General features: G+C 45.1%; 1 protein-coding gene across 3 annotated transcripts in view; it reads left to right on the forward strand.

The window, feature by feature from the left end:
• The window catches only part of SH3PXD2A (SH3 and PX domains 2A), a 395,650-nt gene that overhangs the window by 59,407 nt on the left and 312,067 nt on the right, over positions 1 to 24,176 (forward strand). For all 3 annotated transcript variants that reach the window (XM_032786083.2, XM_032786085.2, XM_032786084.2), the window contains exon 2: positions 20,679 to 20,759. In XM_032786083.2, coding sequence (XP_032641974.1) covers positions 20,679 to 20,759 — 81 coding nt within the window. The remainder of the gene's footprint in view (positions 1 to 20,678; positions 20,760 to 24,176) is intronic.

The following is a 24,176-nucleotide window of genomic DNA, read 5'->3' on the forward strand; positions in this document are numbered from 1 at the left end:
CCACGAAAGCTCACGCTCCAAAACGTCTGTTAGTCTATAAGGTGCCACAGGATTCTCTGCTGCTTTTACAGATCCAGACTAACACGGCTACCCCTCTGATACTTGTATCCTTGGTGACACTGTGACAGCTAACTCGAACTAGCTGTAACCGAGTCTGTTACCTGCATTTGCATAATTGCTGATATGTGCCGGCTGTAAAGGGGAAATCGTTATCTGGAGAGGCAATACGACAACACTGTGCTTTAATACATTCCACTGGGATATCTGTTTGGACCCAGAGATATTGTTTCAAATCTGTAGCCACTTTGGACATTGCGTTGGTCAGTGTGCTGCAAACCCTGCCCATTTGAAACTTCCAGTTGATGCTGAGGATAGAATTCGGGTCCTTCTGCTCCAAAGTGCAGGCCCCTGCTGCCTTTTGAGCTAAAGGAGAGCCTCTATTAGTGTGGGTCAAGTGTGTGTACAGCCCCTGTGCTGCTAATTCCAGAAGTGGCCAGTGTTGCATATATTACAATACTGTCTCTGTGAGTGGAATCGAAACAGTGCCTCTGAAGAGGAACAGGCGATATCCATTTCCTCAGGTTTCCATGGCACCTTGGCCATGAGCAGAAGGAGACAGAAGATATTTGGATGCTGAGGATTGGGAGAGAATGTTCTGAATGTGACAGGCAGCATGTTAGCAGGCCGGAAACACAGAGTAGGAGAAGGAGGGAAAGGAAAGAGTATGTCAAGATGATTGATGGTTGGGAGAAGAGTAGGAGGAAAGGAGAGCACAGAGATGATGATTTGACTTACCAAAGAAACAGAATGATACAGAGAGTTCAGAGCGTTGTAGCTGCAGGTTTCAGGAATTGTCTATGCAGACACATTTCATATTCCACGTACAAAATGTGTATTAAATCCTGTCTTTCAAAAATTAGTGTAACACCATAACCCCGGAGGTCTAACCGATCTGTCCCTCACCTAACTCTTGCCTCAGTTTTATAATGTCAGCCCAAAAGTCTTTGAACCTTGGACAATCACAGATGATGCGTTTCTCCTAGCATTTTGCTCATGAGCCTGATCCGAAACTCACTGAAGACAAAGCCCATTGAAGTTAATGGCAGTCTTTCAGTGCTTTGGGTCAGACGTTGCACTGATTTCAAAAGACTTTGGATTAGGCCCATAGTAGCTAGCATTATATCCTTCCAGTCCTCTGGAGGGATAGGCTGGCTTTTCCTAATTTAGCTCCACATTCTCAATGTTGCCCTGAAGTTTTACAGAAACTATTATACATATACATGTAGAGAGAGATATTTTAACCAAAGATCTAAGATGCCGTAAATTTCCTGATACAGTTTTCAGTTTGAAGATAAAGCTAGTTTTAAACTCTCCCAAATTCTAATAACTTTTGAAATAAAGTGCAAAATTCCCATCTTTCTAACTCATATTGGAGTTTGGAATTATGTGAAAGGTAGTAGGCCAGGTTTGTCCAAATAAATTTTGTGTATGCTTTTATCCTCTTCTCTCCCACCGGAGACATAACCACATAACCAATATAGAAATCATCAGACTTTCCTTAATGTGCTGTTGATCACAAATAAAGGACTGCAGCCACCAGTTCAGGCTTTGTGAATCTGGGGGCCTCTTAGTTTACATGAACTTTCCTGTCTCCTCTACTCCAAAGGGGGCGGAGGGGGAAGAGATCCCACCATTCTGTAGGGTACTGCCTGAAGAATTTCCATGATTTGGAATACGAACATCCCTGGAGACCTGTCATTGTTCTGTAAGAGCCTGAAAGAGTTTTGCTCCCTTTCCCAGGCCCTGGCTTTGCTGCTCCCGCACTACATCTCGAGGTCACTCACAAGGTTAGAAATCAAAGCATGTTAATATAAACTGCATCCAAGTGTTGATGCAGAACAAGAACTACCAAAAGGGAGAAGCCCAGAAAATAGGGTTGGGTTTATCAGCATATCTTTACATGTGAAAATGCTGGGCCTGCCTATTGTGGGAAAACTTGTACTGGTTCAGCTACAGTTATGCATCGACACAGTGCAAACCCCCCAGTGGTATAAAGCGGGGCTCACAGAGTTTTAGTATATCTTGTTTTCAAATGGTTGCAAGCCCCGTCTTAGGGCTTGTTAGTATGGCAAGCTATTGCGTGGCAAGCCAGGGTGTGAACCTACATCACACCAGTTTGCTGTGTAGTAACATCCAGAGTGGACACTGTAACCACACTCTGGGATTTTCAGTGTGCTGTAACAGTGTTCACATGGGACGTTATTGCATGGCAAGCTGGTGCACTTTAGATTCACACCCTGGCTTGCTGCACAGTAATTTGCTGTATAGACAAACATTTGGTCTAAATTTTCTTTTGCTCAGTTTCATCTCATTGTTTCTACCACTCGTGTGCAGAATGTCACTTACAGTTCTTGTAATCGTCCCTTAAATCAAGTCAGTTCCTCCTGCCCAATGATCAGTTTTGTTGCTCTGTTCTGAATTTCCTCTGATTTGTCAATATCTTTCTGACACTTTAGTGACTGCATCTGTTTCCATGGGGCCTAATTCACCACGTGTTGAAGTCAATGAGAATCTTTTCATTGACTCCAATGGGCATTGGCCCAGTCCCAGATATAAGTCTACTGGAAACTGATGGAAATCGGTGGAGCTGCACCCAATTTTAGCAGCTGAATTTAGCCCCAAGAGGCTGGCTATCCTATTGACTTCAATGTGATTTGAGTGTCTGTGCGCTCTTTTGAATGGTTAGGGGTTTAAGGCAGTTAATTGTGATCTAAGGTGGGGTTTCAAAAGTGCTCAGAATTGGGCTAATGGTTCCTATAAAAAGTCAGTTGATGTCAGAGGAAGCAGACTTAGGCCAATATTGAGTTTGAAAATCTCATCCCTACTTTCCCTATGGATCCATGCACACAGCTCTCAGAAATTGTCATGGATGTTTTTCCTGCATATTGAATAGTGATGTGAAAATGAAACTCTCACTTTTTTTAAGATAAGAAGAAGAGATTCTTATAACACCCAGTATCAATGTTCAGGAAGAGTTAGGGGCATGAGAGCTCAATAGGCATTTGCTTTCTAGAACTCATCCCGAATAACAGCACCGCTAGTACATTTCTTCCAAGTTCGCACTGTGGATTTATGTACTTAGCTACGGTCTCAGAGCTTGTCTGCACTCAGTTTGAGCATTGATTTAACTATAAATTTCTAAAACAATGTAGTTAAATTGGTACAACTTTTGTGTGGCGGCAAGCCCTCCAAATGTAAAGTCACTTGAGCAAGTTGCATTTAATTGCCAGATCATTTTCATGCTATTTTCTTGGGACGAAACCTCTCTGCTTTTGCATTTGTGAGGAATTCTTGCAACTCTCAGACTGCTGGTGGCTGCGTTGACCACCCACTGGTTGAAGAAACACAATCACTGTATCAAAATACTTTAGAACTCAAACAGCCCCAGTGGGGAACCAGGTAGAAGGTGGTGTTAAGCCAACAACTTTATTGAAAGGTCTGTGCCTCACAAGCATAATTAGATCCTTGTTTGTCTGAAGATGCAACCTCTTCCTACCTCTGCTCTGATTCCTTTTCGGAACTGGAGCCAGGCATTAATTACTGAGGCTAAGCATCCAGGTTCCACAGAAAGCCAAATAACATACAGTCTTGGTATTGGTATTTGTGTTTGTATTTAACTGGCTTTTTTAATGCTCCATGGGGGCGAAGGATGGGGCTGAAATAATGCCTCTTCTCATGCTATGGTCATTCATAATGGCAGAAGATCAGATCTCATGATATTTCAATCAAACAAACAGTTCCCCGAGTCATGACAAAGTAACTACAATTGAACACACACATACTCCCACCCAACGGAAATACAAATCAGTACTGTACCCTGTCTGATTTCCTCCCAATCCCACACACTGTGCTCTTCCCATGCACACACAAACATTATACCATACTCATATACACACACGTGAATACTGTGTTCCTCATGCATTCCATCCATTATACCCTTCATGCTCACTGCGGTGTGAGCTCCTTTAAATACTGTGATTTAATAAACGCAAGCCCGGGGCTCAATCCTAAAAAGGTAGCATGTGGCAGAGCTGCAGGTTTGAGAAATAGTAGCAAACCACTCAATTTCTCCAACTGGGGCTGATAACTGTCTAACTGTAAGTGGCCTTTCTCCAATACCCAGAGGCTGTAAAGGGGGCTAACTACTGGCAAGTCTTCACTTAAAACGCTGCATCTCTCCAGCTGCAGCACTTAAGTGAAGATGTTGTTATGCTGATGGGAGAGCCCCTCTAGTCAGCAGAATTAATCCATCTCCCCGAGAGGCGGTAGCTATGTAGTGCTGTCTACACGGTGGGTTCGGTTGGTATAACTACATTACTCAGGGGGGTGGATTTTTTACACCCTTGAGTAACATAGTTATAGCGATAGGTCTGTAGTGTAGACCTGGCCTTAGAGCTGCTGGTCTGAGGTGTGGGAGCACTGGTGCATGGAAGCTGCGCTAGGAGGCTGACTGCTCCTGGCTGGATTGCCTGGTTGAGTAGATTAGCAGCTGGTATTTAATGAAACCCCAGTGTGGGTTACTTATGCAATCTTATTTTGCATCCCTTTTGCAAATACTGTTTTGTTTCTATGGCTATCATTGATATGTAAATAAATAAATATGGCGGAGGTAGCTTTCCACTCTGATAACTACCTGGGACTTGCTTATTGCGCCTTTTAGTAGCAATGTCTTGTGGCGACTGCAAGGTGCTTTTAAAAAATCGACATAATAGATCAGTAAGTTACAATGTTTCACTGTGATGCATAGGGGGACGGCTGAAATCTGGGTGCATGTGGGGTGAAGTTCACTTCTGGACATAGGGCCTCTATCTTCTATTAAGGAATCTAGAGCCTGTTTGCAAACCAGACATGAAAAATCATGGTCTTAATGAAGACCCTGGATTTATGACTTATTACAAGAATCTGTAACCCACCAGCCCCCCTTTTTGTCCTTTGACTACAGGGTGTTAACAGGCCACTTCACCTTGAATGGTCTCTCAGAATAAGTGCCAACTCCTTGTGGCAAAGAGTCCTTTTGATCTTGTATTTAGCTGTGACACTCAGAGTCCCTTTCCCAGACCCGAAGAAGAGCTCTGTGCAGCTGCAAAGCTTGTCTGTCTCACCACCAGAAGTTAACCCTATAGCATCACTGTTAAGAGTAAATACACATTGCATGAAGGAATAGAGTGGGTGGGAAAATGTCTTTTGTATGTTTAATTAAAATGCAAGCTCTAGTGGCCAAGCACTTCTGGTTTTTGAGACCCACCCTACCTCACTTGAGAAATAGAAAAAAAGGTCATTGAGGTCAATGGAGTTGTGCCCATTTGCACAACCATTTATCTGAGAATCTGGTCCACTGTGCAGATGCCCTCACTAAAGTGGTTTGCCCCTGGGGCAGCCGTCCACATACCATAAATGAAAGAGTGTTCTATTGGCATCAGATTCCTTCTTTCCAGTCCCACGGCATTGCTGCTGCCGTTTAAAAAGCCAGACGTGCAACTTTTATCCATCAGACCCATGGGTCATCATGGGCTGCTTCTCGGTTACATTTCCCCAGTTGGTAATGGAAACTCAAGTTGTATAGAGAGATGTCTGTGAAACAACATCTGTTTCATCAAAAAGCCAGACAATCTGCACCTGTGCAGAGTCTGCTTTAGCCTGTGCACATTGGACGAGTTTAAAACAACATAACAGTAGAATAAGTAGCCCAGCAGAAATTCTCTCCATTTGTCATCATTTGGGGTTCTCTGGTTGTTCCTTCAAGGCTGTATCTATGTCTGATCTCACCATTCTTCAAACTCATATGGAGAGAACCAATCCTAACCCCATGTGTTACGGACTGTGTTTGAAAATTGTCTTTCATCAGCACTGGCATTGCCAAGCTGTAGCCCCTCAGTGACGATCTTGCTGAAAAGTGACCTCATTTCGTGGCAACAGACAAGCAATCGCCTCTGGTTCTGGGCCTGTCTCAGTTTTCACAGGCTGATTTCACATCTGTAGGTATTTCACAGGTCCCAAAATACTTTTTGGGCTTTTGAGGGTCTATCTGTACAGCCTGCTGCAGCCAATCTCCTAGCCTGGGTTGACAGTCTCGGGTTCCTGGAGCTCATGTTGCTGTGCTAAACATAGCAGTGTAGACACTGCTTTGAAGTTGTAGCTTGGAGTCTGAAGCACGCCATCCCTCTCCAGTTTCAGGACCCAACCTCCAGCCTGAGCCACAGTGTCTACACCGCTATTTTTAGCATGATATCGCAAGCCCTGTGAGCCCAAATCTGTTGACCTGGACTGAGAGTCTTGCTGCTGTGGGCTGTGATGTACTCTTAGATGGTTAGCAAGCTGGAAATGGGTCTGAGCTGTGCAGTTTGGATGAGAATGTGAACTTGCTAAAAATTTGGAGGTGTTCAGAGGCGGATTCAGTCAAAGGTACTTGCCTTGGGTCCTAGCTGCGGCAGTCACCTGATTTCACCCGAATCTAATATTTAAAAAAAAAAAAAAAAAGTAAACTTGCAGCCAATATGGTTGTAGATAAAAGCTTAAAATCTGATCCAAGTGTAGCTGAAACAATAGCCTTGAGAGTTCTGACCTGCCCCATGCATCTCAGTGGGGTGTTAACTCCAAGCTCCACTACTCTAGCATCCCTCACCATCACACCCTTGCAGGGACTCTATATGTGGCCGGAGGGGAGCAGAATACTGCAGTGGGTCTTGCCTATCTATTCAAACAGATACTCTGGCTTTTGAGATAAATACTGTGGTCTCCCTTGCTGCCAGCTGCCTCTTCTGGGGTGGGGGGAAGGTAAGGAGAGGAACCCCTGCTGTCTTTCCTGTGGGAAAGAGGGACCCCATGCTGCTTCCCTTGCCTCTCTGGGAGAGAAGAGGGGCCTCCTTGCTTCCACCAATCCCAGTATGCGGCTGAGACATTGCTAGGATTGAGAGTCTCCAGCATTATGTGATGTGCTGAAACCTCAGGAATACATCCAACCAAAACTGGCAATACTAGCTTGCATGGGGATGGAGGCTCAGGACGACCCATGTCATGATATGACCAGGGTTCCTGATCATTGTAATCTGTCCCTGGGGGCATTCAGATGTCCCAGTTTGAGCCCATTAGAGAGAGAGACAGAGAGAGAGAGAGAGAGGAGGGGGATGGGTCCACCCTATGAGATTTGGATCCTGATACAAACCTACCAAAAGTCAGGAGGGTTTGGGTCCAGGGCTCTAGGTTCAGGCCAGGCTCTAGCTTTGCCACAATGCACTGAGGCAGCATTGCACGGTTAATGTTGTGTGATGGTAGGACTTGTACTGTGGGGCTAATATACAAAGCTAGTGGCGGCTTTAATGAAGCCCAGCATCAGAAATTTCCATCCTGCTCTTAATACTGGTCCAGCAATGGCAAGAAGAGCTCTGTAGTATAAAAGGTTTGTCTTGTGTTGATTAAACCGGCTGCAGGACAGGATCAGAACTGCCATATACCCTCTTATCACTGGGAACCCATCTCATTGGTGCTCGAGATTGTCACTTTTTTGACAATGATGTGAGCAAGAAGGTGGCTACCAGTACAAATGCCAGCTGTATTATAATGTCTACCTGCACATAAATAGCATCTTTCTGCCAGGGATCTCAAAGTATACCACAGACCTTAATTATGTCTGTCAACACCCAAGAATATGGGATTGCCATGCTGCATCAGGCCATCTAGACCGGGGGTTCTCAAACTTTTTTTTTTTTTGCTGAACCTCTCATTGCAAATATTTCAAATTTCAAATATTGCAAATGACCCCCCCCCCCGCAAAATATCAAATTACTGTACATACTCATAGGAGCATATTCATGGTATTGCCACTTTTACTTCTGTGCTGCTGCAGGTGGCGATGTTGCCTTCAGAGCTGGTGGCTGGAGAGTGGGGGCTGCTGTACCCTCCCTCCCCTTGCCCCCAACAATATTTTTGTGCACCCCATCCCTTCCCCCTTGCGACCCCAGTTTGAGGAACACTGATCTATCTGTCCAATTAGCCTATCACCCTGTTTCTGACAGTGGCCAGTACCTATTGCTTCAGAGGAAGCTGCAAGAAGCACTGTCCTCGGCAGCTATGGAATAACCTTCCGCATGTGTAAGAACTAATCTCCCCATTCCAGGAGAGATTAGTCCTGCTCCAGCTGAAGTCAGTGGCAAAACTCTGAGTGACTTTTTCAGTGGGAACAGCAACTGACCCTGAGTGCATTGCCCCAAATCCTATAGGAAATCTGTGGCAGAGGTGGGATTGAGCCCTTGCTTCAATTGCTAGCCCGTACTTCCTCCAGTTAACATTTTATTATGCATAGAGGCACTTCTGTCTGTGAGAAGTTATAGAACACTGCTCTGAGCCAAATGATACAGCTTTATTAACCCATCTTAGCTGCTGTGTACAGAGGGCCAGTTAATGTGTTGTTTTACACGTGGTATGGCCCCCACTGAATTTAAAAGGATCTTGAAGTGCAAGTCAGCACAATTTTTGGCCCCAGATAACTTGCTACAAGGCAATGAAAAGCTTGATAGAACTATTTAGATACTTCCTGCATAGTCCGTGTACCATAGCTATTCTTTCGTGTCCAGAAGATTATCGGTAGTGAATATTTAGCATGATTAGTTGTACTAAAAGTTAATTTCAGCTTCCGAAGAGCTCTCATCTTGGTCCCATCATGCTATCTATCCCAGTCACTCAGAAACCACTCCAATCCCACTGTCACCAAAGTATCATCTTCTGAACAGCTGACAGAAAAAGCAGTAGTGTGAAAGCTGAAGATGTTTCATCAGGTTGCTCTGTGGATTTGTGCCGGGGAGAGCTGGATATTGTCCATCAAAAACACAAGGTTTGATAGTAAAGTCAGAACCAGGCCAGTCATAGTTGAATGTATACTTTACTTACACTGTAGGAAATCACCTTTCCTTCTTATTGCTCTTTGTAGGCAGCAAATGGTGCTTAATATCCTTATTTTGGCATCCAACAAGCAGTCACTTATAAAATTCCTTTGTAAATATATGGTTCAAGATGCACCTGAGAGCGTAGGAGCACATCCAACACAACCACTGCTTCTTGCTGGAGGCTTTTCCAATGGTACCGTGGCAAAGTCCGCCACCAGTAGAGGTGCTGAAGAAGCCCAAGACACTACGATCCTTCTGCATGTTGTATGTGTCAGTGTGGCTTTTGGTTCTCTTGATGCCAAAGGAACCATAACTAGGTCACCTGATACAGAGGTTTTGGTCCTTACTGTTCATTACTTTCCCAAAATGGAACACACACATAACAACAAGTGGATTGAAACAGGCATCATTACAGTTAACAAGTGTCACCTCATACCTATGCATGCAATTTGTGATGTATTCAATCCTGACTTCTACAACATACCTCCTGCTGTATGCTCAGGGGGTGACGTTGTGTCATCCCTGTCTGGTATGGGGTGGGTAGGAGGTGGGAATCTGTATTATATGTTAGCAGAGCACAGGGAGCTCACTGCTTCACAGATTGTGTCAAATAGGGAGAGAGTGACGGACAAGCTGCAATTTCTGCAGCAAGGAAGTTGGCTGTATGACCAGAGCGAGAAAGCAAAGGAGACCCACAGAGACCTAAATTGCATGCGCCTCAGTGTAGCCATCAAAAATGGACAACTCACTGGCCAAACTTCCTTCCTGTGAGAACTGTTTTGAAGAGCATGTCGTAAGAGCATCTTGGCAAACAAGGATTTGGATGTCTTTGCACGTAGGTAAGACAGATATTGGATCACCATTGTGACATGGATGGAAAAATGTGGATGAGAAGTACTTCCTGTATTCTTCAAGGACCTGATGGCATCTAAGCATCTACAAGATCTTCGTTGTTCCTGTACCAATAGGGGTCACTGCACAATCAGCTGTGTCTGTATTCAATGCAATCTTCTCTGCACAGAACTGTGTACATGCCAATGCAAGGAAGACTGTGGGTATGTCTACACTACGAAATTGGGTCGATTTTATAGAAGTCAATCTTTAGAAAGCGATTTTATACAGTTGATCGTGCATGTCCCCATTAAGTGCATTAGGTTGGTGGAATGCGTCCTCAATGCCATGGCTAGCATCGACTCACGGAGTGGTGCACTGTAGGTAGCTATCCCACAGTCCCTGCTGCCCATTGGAATTGTGGGTTAAGCCCCCAATGCCTGATGGGGCAAAAACATTATCATAGGTGGTTTTGGGTACTTGTCATTAGTCTCCCCTCCATCCCTCCCTCCCTCCTTGAAAGCAATGGCAAACAATCGTTTCGTACCTTTTTTCCTGGGTTACCTGTGCAGACGCCATAGCACGGCAAGTATGGAGCCCGCTCAGCTCACAGCTGCTGTTGTGAGCATTGTAAACACCTTGCACATTATCCTGCAGCGTGTGCAGAACGGCTAGGAGAGGGCAGCACGAGGACGATTGTGAGGAAGACGAGGACACGGACACAGACGTTCTTGAAAGCACAGGATGTGGCAATTGGGACATCATGGCGGCAGTGGGGCAGGTTGATACAGTGGAATGCCGATTCTGGGCCTGGCAAACAAGTACAGACTGGTAAGACTGCATAGTGTTGCAGGTATGGGATGATTCCCAGTGACTGCGAAACTTTCACATGCGTAAGGTCATTTTCCTGGAACTGTGTGAGCTGCTTTCCCCTGCCCTGAAGCGCAGGAATACGAAGATGAGAGCTGCCCTGGCAGTTGAGAAGCGAGTGGCGATAGCCCTGTGGAAGCTTGCAACGCCTGACTGTTACCGGTCAGTCGGGAATCAATTTGGAGTGGGCAAATCTACTATGGGGGCTGCTGTGATCCAAGTAGCCATGGCAATCGGTAACCTTTTGCTATCAAGGGTAGTGACTCTGGGAAATGTGCAGACCACTGTGGATGGCTTTGCTGCAATGGAGTTCCCTAACTGTGATAGGGCGATAAACAGAACGCATATCCATATCTTGGCACCAGACCACCTTGCCAACCAGTACATAAACCGCAAGGGGTACTTCTCAATGGTGCTGCAAGCACTGGTGGATCACAAGGGACGTTTCACCGACATCAACATGGGATGGCCGGGAAAGGTGCATGGTGCTTGCATCTTTAGGAGTTCCGGTCTGTTCGAACAGCTGCAAGAGGAGACTTACTTCCCAGACCAGAAAATTACCATTGGGGATGTTGAAATGCCAATAGTTATCCCAGCCTACCCCTTGCTCCCATGGCTCTTGAAGCCATACACAGGCAGCCTGGACAGTAGTAAAGAGCCGGCTTGGAGTGTGGGCTCTGGGGTGGGGCTGGGGATGAGAGGTTTGGGGTTCAGGCTGCCTGGAGGCTACAGTGGAGAGAGAGGACTCTCCCCAGCTTGCTCTCCCCGCAGCAGCACCTGGGCTGGGGAGGTGTGACGTTGCACCCCATAATGCTTTATAGAAATATACTTAAGTAGCCATAGTAAGGCATTTGGTCAGCTTCTTTAGAAAGGAATTTGCAAGTTAAGAGCCTATCAAGAAACACTTAACCGATAATTGATCTTGGAAGACTCCAATCCACATAAGAAGTCTACCTGAGGATGTTCAAGGCAGCATGTGAACAATGGCTGCCACCTGTAAAGTTCTGAGTCATGCATGGACATGTGACTTCCCCAGTGTGACTCCAAAACTCCATCTTGTAGCTGGGATTCTACACGGGGAGGAGGAGTCTCCACCCACAAAAGAGAGTCTATTTAAGCCCCTGGGTGACCCCTCCATTTTGTCTTTAGCTGCCTCAAGAGATAGCCTCTCCACCCCCAAAAGATACCTGAAAGAACCTGGAACAAAGGACAGTAATCATAGGGGTGTGAGTGACTGCAGGACCCAGACTAGGAGGAGGCTAATCTGTAAAAGAACCCTACTGGAACATCATTAATCACTTTCTTACTGTATTTGGTTTAGACTTGCACGTTTTATATTATTTTGCTTGGTAATTCACTTTGTTCCCTCTGTTATTACTTGGAACCACTTAAATGTATTTAATAAAATCACTTTTTACTTATTAATTAACCCAGAGTATGTATTAATACTGGGAGGGGAGGGGCAGACAGCTGTGCATAAGTCTCTATCAGTGCTTTTTACAGGATAAAATGGATTTATTTGGGGTTTGGACCCCATTGGGAGCTGGGCATCTGAGTGTTGGAGACAGGAACACTTCTTAAGCTGTTTTCAGTTAAGCTTGCAGCTTTTAGGGGATGTGGTTCAGACCTGGGTCTGTGTTTGCAGCAGGCAAGCATGCCTGGCTCAAACAGGGCAAGGTTCTGGAGTCCCAAGCTGGCAGGGAAAAGGGGCTCAGAGGTATTCTCAGCACATCAGATGGCAGTCCCAAGGAGGTTTCTGTAATCCAACCCATCACAGGAGGCACGTCTCCTCCAGCCCTAGCACGACCATGCTGGTGTTGGGTTGGGGAAGGGGCACTTCTCCCCCGCCGTGGCAAGTCCGGGGCAAGTCTGTGCTGGGGGAGGGGTGCCTTTCGCTGCCGCAGCCCTGAGCCCCTGTGCGGGGCTTAATAGGCAGCAATGCAGCCGCGTGGCTGTGCGGCTTAGAGGAAACTTAGCTCACAGATCAGGATTGGAGCCCATGGTGCTTAGCACTGTACAAATCCCGACACTTGGGTGACACGGTTCATGCCTTGAAGAGCATATTATAGGCAAGGTTGGTAGCACTGCATGCTACTAAGGTTGCCCTTGAACTCCTAGGCAGTGTGCAGGAGAAAGCTGCCTGGTTTGAATGCAGCAGGGACAAAAGCCAGCTCAGGGAGTAGATTGGGACAAGGAGTGAGGGAGAGGGATGATGCTAGGAGAAAAACTGTGACGGGAGTGTGGGAGGGAGGGAACTGGGAGCCAAGGAGGAGGAGGGACTGGTTAAGTGGGGAAGCTGAAATTGGTTGAGTAGGAAGGCTGGCGCAGGGAGCCAGGTGGAGAAGGGAAGCTGGACCTGTGCAACCCTAATTTGGGCCATTTGTGCATTTGAAGAACATAGAATTAGTGAAAACCTGTGAAAAGTTTGGTTTAAATAAGTGGCCTAGCATTGCACAGGAACTCTGTAGGGATCAAATCCTGTTCTCCAGGGTGGCATTCAACTGCCTTAACCAGGATGCCATCCTGTCTCTTCCTGCAATCCTGTGACTCAGTCACTACACACCTTCCAACTTCTGCACCAAATGAGATGGGCCCATCAGACAACAGCCTCTGTCACTATGCAACCCTGATTCATCCCTACAGCAGGGCCATCCTGAGCACTGAATGAAGCAGGGGTCCTGTGAAAAAAATACTAGGGGTTCAGGTAATCCAAGATTGTACGAAAATGCCTGCGCCCAGTAGGGTTGAACTAAGGTTGCACAAGGAAACTTAAAATTCTGGCATTTCCTATCTTTTGAGTGCTTGACTTGGCAACCTTAATAAAGTTCTTTTAACAGATTTTTTTATGTGGAATGTAATGGGTTTTTTTGGGTAGTAAATATGAAAATGACCCTTGTGGTACCTTCTAAGCTTCTGCTTCTAACACATAGGTTTTCTTGCATGCAGTGTACATGTAGGTGCAAAAGACATACAGAAGCTCCCAGACTTATGCAAGTGTTCCGGAACGCCTTGCGTAAGTCAAAGTTTGTGTAAGTTGGGAACGTATCTCTGATAATTATGCCCCCCTCCCCTCCACAAAAAAAATGCTTATGGAACTTATGGAACTTTTCCTGTAAATCTGGATTTCCGTAAGTCGGGTTTGCGTAACCTGGGAAGCATCTGTATTCTACATCTGTGCTAAAGGCTTAAGGAACATCAAAACTAACTGGTTCAAAATTTTAGTCACCATTTAAAAAACTATATACTGGCTTCCCAACCTTGAAAAATCAGTTTGCTTCCCACATTGCAGACTGAAGTGTTTCAGAAATTCCAAACTTCTCTGTTATGTAGCCTTACAGTAGCAAAGCCGTGGGCTTGTTTGCAGTTTTTCTCTTCTGCTCCGTTCCTGTGAGCTGGCTGAATAGTGAAATATCAGAGAGATGGTGCGAGAGGCACAAGTGCTGGCTCTCAAATTTCTACACAGCAGCTCTGTCTGATTCCTCCCCTGCTTGCCTTCAGAATGTTTGAATGAAGGACAGTTCTCCATATTTGTCAGGCACTTCCAGTATTGCCATGTGCCATCCCATTGTGTCTCTATTGCAATTGCCTTTGCATGGACTCAAGCTCTCAAGAAGCTCTTTCTTATTCTTTACCTGAAGTCACTTTCCTCTGGGATATCATTAATTATTTTCACAGCATCCAATTTTAATGAGAAAATTATGAGGTGAGCTGGGGAATAAGTAACAGGAGTAGAGCCTGCCTTTCATGCAAAGGTTGTTGGTAAATCCAAGGCCGCTAGGGCTGGATAAAGGGCAAGCTGAGATTCCTGTGGAAGGGGGAAGGTGATATTTGAGGCTTTTGAAACCTCTAGAATGGCCTTTTAAAGTCTGAGGTTTTACTGAGTTCCAGCAAACATCTTTTCCCCATTATTTTAAATGGTGATTTCCCAAGAGAAATTTAATTTACGCAGACAAGCAAAAAATCAATAGTCATTCCACATTTACACCTCTCTGTCACAGACAGCAGAATTAGATCCCGTGTATTTCTAGCTAATTGGAAGCCTGTATGATTATTTAAGGTGCTTTTCTTACCCACCTGCTAGGATCTACCAGTGCAATAGAATAAAACAAAACAAGCTTGCTGCACTTCCAGAGACTTTGAAATTCAAAAGATTTAATTTCCATTTTAAAGACTGTTAATGAAATCCTGCCTTCAATGAAGTTTTCCTCCCACTGGGGCTGGGATTTCAACATATAAGCTTTTCAGGGCAGGGAATACGCCTACACAGCAGCTAGCACGACGGGGCTCTGATCTCAGTTGGGGTCCCTAGGCAGTTCCGCAGCAGTGTATCTCCCAGGTAGCATGTGCTACTGTGAACACATCTAACGTGTCCTCTGTTTTCTACAGTCTTCTCATAGAATATCCAGTTAAATCTAGGGTCTCAGTCCTTCTTTTCAAGGGTTCATGGTCTGAGCCCAGGATATCTAAAAGAGCCTAAAGTTTTGGGGTAAGGACGGTGGCCAACAACTCCGCTCCTCAGGGACAATGGAACTTTGTACCACAAGGGTGAAGCTTATCTGTGCAGGAGACAGAGCTTTCTCAGGGGCGGGTCCCAGACTGTGGTATGAACTCCCCAGGATTGACCATAAACTTACCCAGTGCAAGGTGTACTTCTCTGACTTGTCTTCTCTAACATAAACCCAGCATAGGGGTGGACGTTTCATAAACAAATAAATAAATATAACCGTAACAAAACGTTCCACTGCAGAGAAAATTTCTCCCCCTTGAGAGGGGATGAGAAAGATAACAAACTACGTTTGATAATGTTAGTCACTCACTCAATGCTTTGCGAGAGGCGCTCAGATATCATGGTGATCAGGGCAGTATGAGGACCAAAGTAGAATAGAACTTCATAGAATAGATTTGTAAAACAAATAACAAGTAAAAGCTAAAACCCACATTTATTGTGAGCTCTAAGTAGAGGCCTTAGGAAAAAGAAATGATGTTTAAAAAACCTTGAGATTTATGGTATTTGCATGTTGTATTCAACTTCTGAGAAAGGTACAAACTTGCAAAAAGAGAGTTAGGAAATCTCACTTATTGTTTTTTGTTTTTGTTTTTGTATTTAACTAGGCCTATTTCAATCCTATATTATCCATGTTTTTGAGGACCCCAATTAAGAATACAAATCAGCTTGCATCCACCAAGTACAGTTCTGAACCTTGTGTGTTTTCTATTTGTAGCTATTCCTATTGAACGTTTTCCAAAAGTGGCCTTTTTGTAGAAACTTGATGAAAAACTACATTTCTGGGTTGCGAGATGCTGTGGAATGAAGTGACAAACATTTTTGCACAAGAATCTTGTGGAAAAATTTGTTTTTGTGCAGCTTTGGCTTTAAACCTGGTAAATACATTCCTCACGATGCCATGCTCTGGTGGTTTATCTGTCAATCTAAGGTCCTTAGATGGCCCTCATCTCTGTAATATCTGAGTACCTCATACTCCTTAACGTATTTATTCCCCCAACCATCCCGATGAGGCAGGGCTGTGCTATTATTCCCATTGTACAGATTGGGAGCTGAGGGATACAGAGGCTGAATCATTTGCACTCAGGAAACCTGTGACAGATCTGGGTCTTAGACTAGTGCCTTATCACTAGACCATCTTTCCCCTGTAGGGGAGAGAGACTGCACGACCTTGTAGGGATCTGCCCGCCATCAGCCTTTTTCACTTGGTACCGTGTCCAGCCTGACATGGGAGTTGAACATGGTAATAACAGATGGGGATCCTTGGTTAAGAAGACATCTGAAGGCTCCTACTCCCATCAGGAAAGAAGAAATGGAAAAAAAAATATCCCACTATGATCCTTTGTTCCGCCTTTTCTCTGAGGCCTCTCCAGGGAGCTGAATGTAGTACCCTTTGTCTTTTAAAAAGCATAAAGAAAATTATCTAGCCACAGACCTTTGCAAACTAGCCTGATGTAGCCAGAGGCAGGGAGCGATGCTTATCCAGCCACAATCTCTGGAGATACAGAACCTCATACTTGCACGACTGAAAAAGCAAGAGTTCCTGCTGCTAAGCATTTGGGCTGCGAGATAGGAGGAGATGCAGTCCTGCTCCTTCCATTTCCTTTACCAGATCCTTATCTTGTGTTGATAGATGAAGTTTGACATTTACTTTAAAGACACAGTAGTGGGCCACACTCTGCATTCAGTTACACTGGGGTCCATTTTTTTTTTCTGTATTTGTGTGGCTGGAGGCAAGGACGTGACAAGTCAGGAAATAATTTTTTTAGCCATGTTATGATGAACCAGAGGAACAGGGTTAAGGAGGGCCGTTGTGCCCAGCTAGCCCTGCTCCGTTATATCTGCAGCCAATGCCAGGCCTGGAGAGGAGAGAAAAGGAGGGAGTCTGACTCAGTTGGGGCTGACCAGCAAAGAGGCAGGAGCTAGCTCTCGCCTTGCCTGAGAGAAGGAGCACTAGTCTGCTGACTGAGGCAACCACCAGAAACCAAGTAGTGTCTTCCTGGCAAAGGAGACTGAGAAAGAGGCCTCGGAGCACCCAACCTGAGAGGAATCCAGGTGACCAGAGCACGGAAACCTTGTGGGGGTTCCGACTCCACCAAACTGATGACTGCCCCGCCCGGAGGAATCTGGGATAACAGCAGCAGGATGCCACGCAGTGTCCACGAGAGGGCACTAGTAGGAGACAAGGCATAACAGGAACTTGGACCATGGGTCCACGGCCCAAATGGTAGAAAGTAGAACCATGCTGGGAGGTCCCCTTCTCAGGGGTGATTTACACAGGGTCTTGCACCTTGTGTCATCACTTTCACTGGTGTTAAATAGGTGCAAAATGCTGCCATTCCCATCTGGCTGTTTTACAGGTGTAAAAGATATCTGAAGGTACAAGGCAGTGGTGACTCCATCTCCCAGTGTATAATGTACTATACAGTTGAACTGTATCACATGAGGCTGATTTGGGGCTGTATTGTGTCCTCTAGCCTGCAGGGTTTGTACAGTTGCAACTCCCTAAAATGAATCTGGCGGAGATTCCTTTCTTAGATTGCACAGTCAGAAGGGATCACTGTGATCATCTAACATAAGAATGGCCAGACTGGGTCAGACCAAAGGTCCATTTGGCCCAGTATCCTGTCTTCCGACAGTGACCAATACCAGGTGCCCCAGAGGGAGTGTGACCTCCTCTGTAACACAGGGCACAGAACTTCCCCCAAATAATTCCTAGAGTACATGTAGATCTTTTAGAAAAACATCCCATCTTGATTTAACAATGGCCAGTGATGGAGAGTCCACCATGACCCATGGTAAATTGTTCCAATAGTTAATTACCCTCACTGTCAAAAACGTACACGTTATTTCCAGTCTGAATTTGTCTAGCTTCAGTTTCCAGCTATTAGACCTCTGTGATAGACTGAAGAGCCCATTATTAAATATTTGTTCCCCATGAAGATACTTTGGCTTTGTCTACACTGGCACTTTTGTTGTTAAAACTTTAATCGCTCAGGGGCATGAAAAAACACCCCCTCCCGAACTACAAAAGTTTTAACAATGAAAAGTGCCGGGGTGGACAGCACTTCGTTGGTAGGAGCTGCACTCCTGGCGACAAAGCTACCGCCCCTCATTGGAGGTGGTTTTGTCACTGGGATAAAGAGTGGCCACACAGTGCAGCCGCAGTAGCACAGCTGTGCCATTGTAAAGTGTGTAGGGTAGACGTAGCCTTAGAGACTGTAATCAAGGCATCCTGTAACTGTGTTCTTGTTAAACTTAAATAGATAGACTCAAGAAGTGAGCTGTAGCCCACAAAAGCTTATGCTCAAATTAATGTGTTAGTCTCTAAGGTGCCACAAGTACTCCTGTTCTTTTTGTGGATACAGACTAACATGGCTGCTACTCTGAACACTGTAAAGCATGGTTTCTAATCTTTTAATCAGTTGTGGCTTTTCTCTGAACTCTCTCTGATTTATCAACATCCTTGAATTGTGGGTACCAGAACTGGATACAGGATTCCAGCAGTGGTCACACCAGTGCCAAATACAGAGATAAAATAACCTCTCTAGTCCTGCTTGAGACTCCCCTGTTTATGCATCCCAGGATGGCACTAGGTGTTTTGGCCACATCGTCACCCTGGGAGCTCATGTTCAGCTGATTATGCACCATAACCCTCATATCTTTTTCAGAATAACTGCTTCCCAGGGTAAAGTCCCCTATTGTGTAAATACAACCTGCGTTCTTTGTTCCTAGGTATATACATTTATACTTAGCTATATTAAAACACATATTGTTTTCTGATGCCCAGTTTACCAGGTGATCCAGATCACTCTGAATCAGTGCCAGTGACTTGTCCTCTTCATTATTTATCACTCCCCTAACGAGTGTGTTATCTGCAGAGTTTTTTTATCAGTGATGATTTTATATTTTCTTCTGGGTTATTGATAAAAATGTTAAACAACTGGGGACCAAGAACTGATCCCTGCAGGACCCCACCAGAAATGACGATTCCCCTTTTGTATTTATATTTTGTGACCTATCTGCTAGCCAGTTTATAATCCGATTAATATCTGCCATATTAATTTTATATTCTAGTTTTTTAATCAAAATGTCCTACGGTACCAAAATGCTTCTCCAGGGACAAAGTCTTGGACTGCCTATGAAGGAGACATGGGGAGTAGTCTGCAGATCCCTGGTTTTGGGGGAAAGCAGCAGTCCTGGGATGTGCCAGTGTTACCGGGGTTCTTTCAACCCAAAGCTCTTGGTAACTTTTACTCTGTGCGAGGAGGTGTCAGGAAATAAATCAGGGGAGACATGGCCAGCCGACCTATAGGTGTCTGGCACAAACAGGACAACACAAGAGTGCTTTCACTTAAAGCTAAACTTTACTTAGTCTTGAGCACTTACACACATCCGCAACAAGATTAGTAAAACACCCTCAACCCTTGATAATTAACAAAGCCAAGCATGGCTTTTGAGTGACACAGCGGCAGGCTTCCAGTGGCCAAATTTCCGTCTGGCAGTGGGCACCACAAGATGTATCCAGAAGGAGAGTCCAAAAAGAGTCTCCAAACGAGTCCAACTATCACAAGCTTTTTCCCCTTATTTATACGTTAGTAATAGAATGACATGTCCCTTAAAGAAACATTGTTAAGCAAGCAGTTTCAATGATCAAGCAAGCAGTTCCTTCTGATGATTGATTAACCAGGTGTGGGTTTTTCCAGAGTTTGCAGCCTTGAGACCCCAGTAGACATTCCTGCTCTTTTAAAATGCATGTATCAGCAACTTCAACACAATGCTTATCAGCGGAGTCAGGCTGCCCTTTCTGTGGCACCCCCAAACTCCTCCCCCCCCGCCTTTAACAATAAGCCGTAGTGGTTTTTGGCACCTTACTGGTTTGCCAAAATCTCCCCATACACCAGTCCCTCCACAGTTAACTGTCCTCCCCACCTCTGTGGGAGCAAGACTGCCTCTGGAGCCAGGCTGCCACTACTTTCTCTGCACAAACCTTCATTTCCAATGTGTGCAAGGAAAGTGTGGCAGGTGACTCCAGCATGGCTTCTCATGTGCTTCAAATGCCGGCATGGGATGGAATGTAGCAGCTCTCCTGGCCCTTGCTCAATCCCACCAGCAGCATGTGCCTGGTGCCCCTATAGATTTGGGGCAGAGGGGGATGGAAGGAGTGTGCTAATATTTTAATAAAGCTTTAAACTCAGGCAAAGTAATGTCAATAGGCGTTACTAGCATGGATTTGTGGAAGATTCTGCTCTCTGCTGTGTAACACTGGGAGTTTTCCTGAGAAGCCTATGGAAGCCCAGGGTGAGTTCAGGACAGAACTACAGCTTTAATTTAGACTAACTTTGAGTTTGGTGCTGTGTTTCTTCTAGTGTGCACATGAGGCTGAGTGGGATTAGACTGTCAAACTTATTAAAGATTGAAAATCCATATATAGACACACACATTGGTCCTGACTTTTCTGCCTTTGAACTGCAGCCAATGCTTTAGGGCTCCTAAGGCACTGTGTTGACATTTTTTTTTCTTCCCCTGAACAGGTATATATCATAAATGTAACATGGTCTGATTCAACTTCCCAGATCATCTACCGGAGATACAGCAAATTCTTTGACCTGCAGGTAACCATTCATTTTACTTACTGGAAATATTACTTGTATTGGTTTGTACATTTCCACACCATCACCATAACATTAAATAATATATTTGCACTTATATAGTCTGTTACATCGAATAACTTTGCACTTATATAGTCTGTTACATCGAATGATCTCAAAGCACTTTGCAGACTCTTCACAGGATGTGAGATAGGTAAATCCAGTATTATCCTGCCTGTTTTACAGAAGGGTTAATTGAGCCATTGAGAGGTTAAGATCCAGATTTGTCAAGAATGGCTTCTAGTTTTGAGTGCCTAACTTCAAATACCTAGGGCTGTTTTTCTGAAGTGACTTGCTTGAGGTCACACGAGTCAATGGTAGAGGTGGGAATGGAACATGTGTCCTGACTTTCAGTCCCCTGTTCTAATCATTAACCCATCCTCCCCTGCCAGAGATAGGAACAAAAGCCAGGATTGCTGACTTCCATGGTATGGAGAAATGCTACTGTGGCACAGCTGCAATTCTGCTGTTATAGGATGGACACTTACTACAGCGACAGAAGGGTTCTTCTGTCACTGTGGTAAATTCAGCACTCTGAGAGATGAAGAATTCTTCCATTGAGGTGTCTACATCAGGGCTTAGGTCAGCCTAACTACATTGCAGAGAGTGAAATTTTTCACAGCCCTGAGTAATATAGATACGTCGACCTAACTTTGAAGTGTAGACCAGGCCCCAGTCCTCTGCTTTAAACGCTGTGACTAGAACATGCTTCCTTACCGTATTCATGTCTATGTATTTCACTGTGCTCTATGCCATTTCATTATTGTATCTCCAGCAGCAGCCCGTGTTAGTATGAAAATGAACTTTGCATTACAGTTACTTGTGCATTTACCCAAATTACAAAATTCAGCATTGGCTCCAGTGATTAAATTATTTGCTATGCTGTTCGTAGGCTATTGGAAGACTAGTTAGAGGGCTCCTGCTTGGTATCCTAATTAGCAATAATCCAGACTCACTGCTATCTTTCTAGACAGCTAGAACATAATTGACTGGGGTTATAAGATCGCTCTGAAGTGCACTGATTGCTCTGTCACACTGGTAGAGGGCTCAGGGCTCCAGCCCTGTATCCAGGCACTGCTGAATGTTGGGAAAATGTTGATCTGTTTCTGAAGCTTGCAGTTTGGGCCTGTGTGTGTATAGAATACTAAGAAAGTCCCTTCTAGCTAGAGTCATGGATGTGCACAACCAGCCGCAAACTTCAAAGCTGTGTCACGATCGATGATATCAAACCTGTTTGTCATGCTGAACCTGCAAGAAATAGGTTCCTTGATTTTTGGGGTGGCCAACATGAGATCCCTTAAAGAGGCCTGATTTTCAGAATCAGCTCCCTTTGACGTATCTGTAGTTTGGCACCCCAAATCATTAGTCACATCTGAAGAATGCAGGCTATAGTGCTTTAGTTTCTTCAACCAACAGCTTGACCTTTACGTAGCGAGTCTCATGACCCAAATCCTTAGTTTGTGGTACGGATGAAATGAAATGGAATGAAGGCAGAAAAGGGAACATTCATCATCTTTCCTATGTTTCCTTTTGCATTCCCACCCCTCGCCCCACCCATTGACTGGGTTGAAGTGCATAGACTGGTCAATACCAAAGCCATAGACAATAATTCTCAAGTATGGTTGTTTCTCTGTGGCTGATGTTGTGCTTGTTCACACAAATCTGTGTGTATTTGTATTAGCGTAAGAGTCATGGCCAAAGCAGTTCTTTCTTTCTTTCTTTCTTTCTTTTTTCAAAGCTCCAGTTCTGTTTTCATGTATATATTCTTCTGGGTCTCCTAGCCTTTCCTGGTGGGTTTGAAAAGTTCCCATCAAGCCGAAGTTATCAATGGGGTTAGTGTGTTGGACAGGAAATGATGTCTCAATCAGGGAGAGTGAGTCCTGAAAGGTCCCATTGATAAGTGCAAGTGCCTAGCGCCAGTGAAAAAACTCCTGCTTGTACAACATGGCTCCCCCCCACTAGAAAATATTGCAAGAAAGGAATGAAATTCCCTTATTTAACCCTTTTCCCTCCCAGGGATTTCAGGAGTCGTCCTTTGTGCCAATTGGAAGGGCACCAGTGTACAAAGAAATTTGCAGCATTCTTGAAGGAAGGAAACACAGCATCTCCAGGGATTAGAGCACAGGGTTTGAAGTCAGGTGCCCAGGATCTTCATCCCAGCTCAGCTAGCGACTCTCAGGGCAAGTCGCTCACTTCTCTGTGCCACGGTTTCCCCATCTGCAAATCGGGGGCAATGATGCATGCATGCTATTGTAGGGTGCTTTGAGATCGATGGGCTAAAAGCACTACTAGAGTGCAGAGTATTATTGTTATTTTATTCATATTAATTATGCTGGATTCCTGGTGAAGATGGACATTATTAATTCCATCAGCAAAGAGGCATGCACTGTACTCACTTCCCTTTTAACATCTTTAATTATAATTCTATGAACAGCTCAGCTTCAGGGATTTAAAATATTAAATCAGCTCTCTTGGAGCTTCTGCAGTGGGTCCGAGAGGGGAGTTAGAAAGTCAAAGACAATAGTGGGGTTTCATGGGATGCCCTCTCAGAGCCACTAACTCCTCGCTTCATCTGTGGCGACTCTCCTAAGAGAGGGCAAAAATCCATATTATCAGCACAGCATGCAGATGAAGCGGCTTTGAGCGTGTGAATTACATTTGGGATGAGGAATGCAAGTTGCCCTCAGCCCAGGGACTCTCTCTCCTCTACCCCCGCTTGTAGCCACCCCATGGCCATCCTTTGTGGAGTCACTTACACCTATGCAGAGCAGGGCTGCTGCTTCGGCCTGTTGTAACTGCCGTGGACATACTTTTTGATTAGTGCCTTCCTGTAGTTTGCAGCTCCGCTCACCATGCCTACCCCTCTCCATGCTGCTGCTGTGGAGAGAGATGCCACAGTGTGGTGCTTCGTGGCACACCGAGGTTGGAATGTCCCCCAGCGTTGCTCCCCCTGCAGAGTGTAATAGCAGTGGTTCTGCTGCCTAGTGGACCTTTCAGTTCCCCTCAAAGGTTGTGGGATTCACCTGATAGGGAGGAACATGGTGCTGTTGGGATGGGACAATAAGTTCTTTGGGGCAAGGACTGTCTCTTTTGTTCTCTATTTGTACAATGCCTAGTGCAATGGAATTCTGGTCCATGACTGGGGCTCCCAGCGGCCACTTCAATGAAATAAACAGATGATAAGATCCTCAAACGTGATGAGCAAGATTTTAAACTTGAAATAAGTTTCAGCAGCCTTCCTGGAGAGAGGAGGGGATTAAAATGACATCTGGGCCTGAGCTGCAAACTCCCACTGTAGGTGTCAATCCCCAGTCCCCAAAGCAAAGCTCCAGTGTTTCGATCTGGACCACAGGGCAGGCTGTGGGGACACTACCTGGTTCA

This window comes from Chelonoidis abingdonii, chromosome 16 (genome assembly GCF_003597395.2).
Source record: "Chelonoidis abingdonii isolate Lonesome George chromosome 16, CheloAbing_2.0, whole genome shotgun sequence".
NCBI lineage: Eukaryota > Metazoa > Chordata > Testudines > Testudinidae > Chelonoidis > Chelonoidis abingdonii.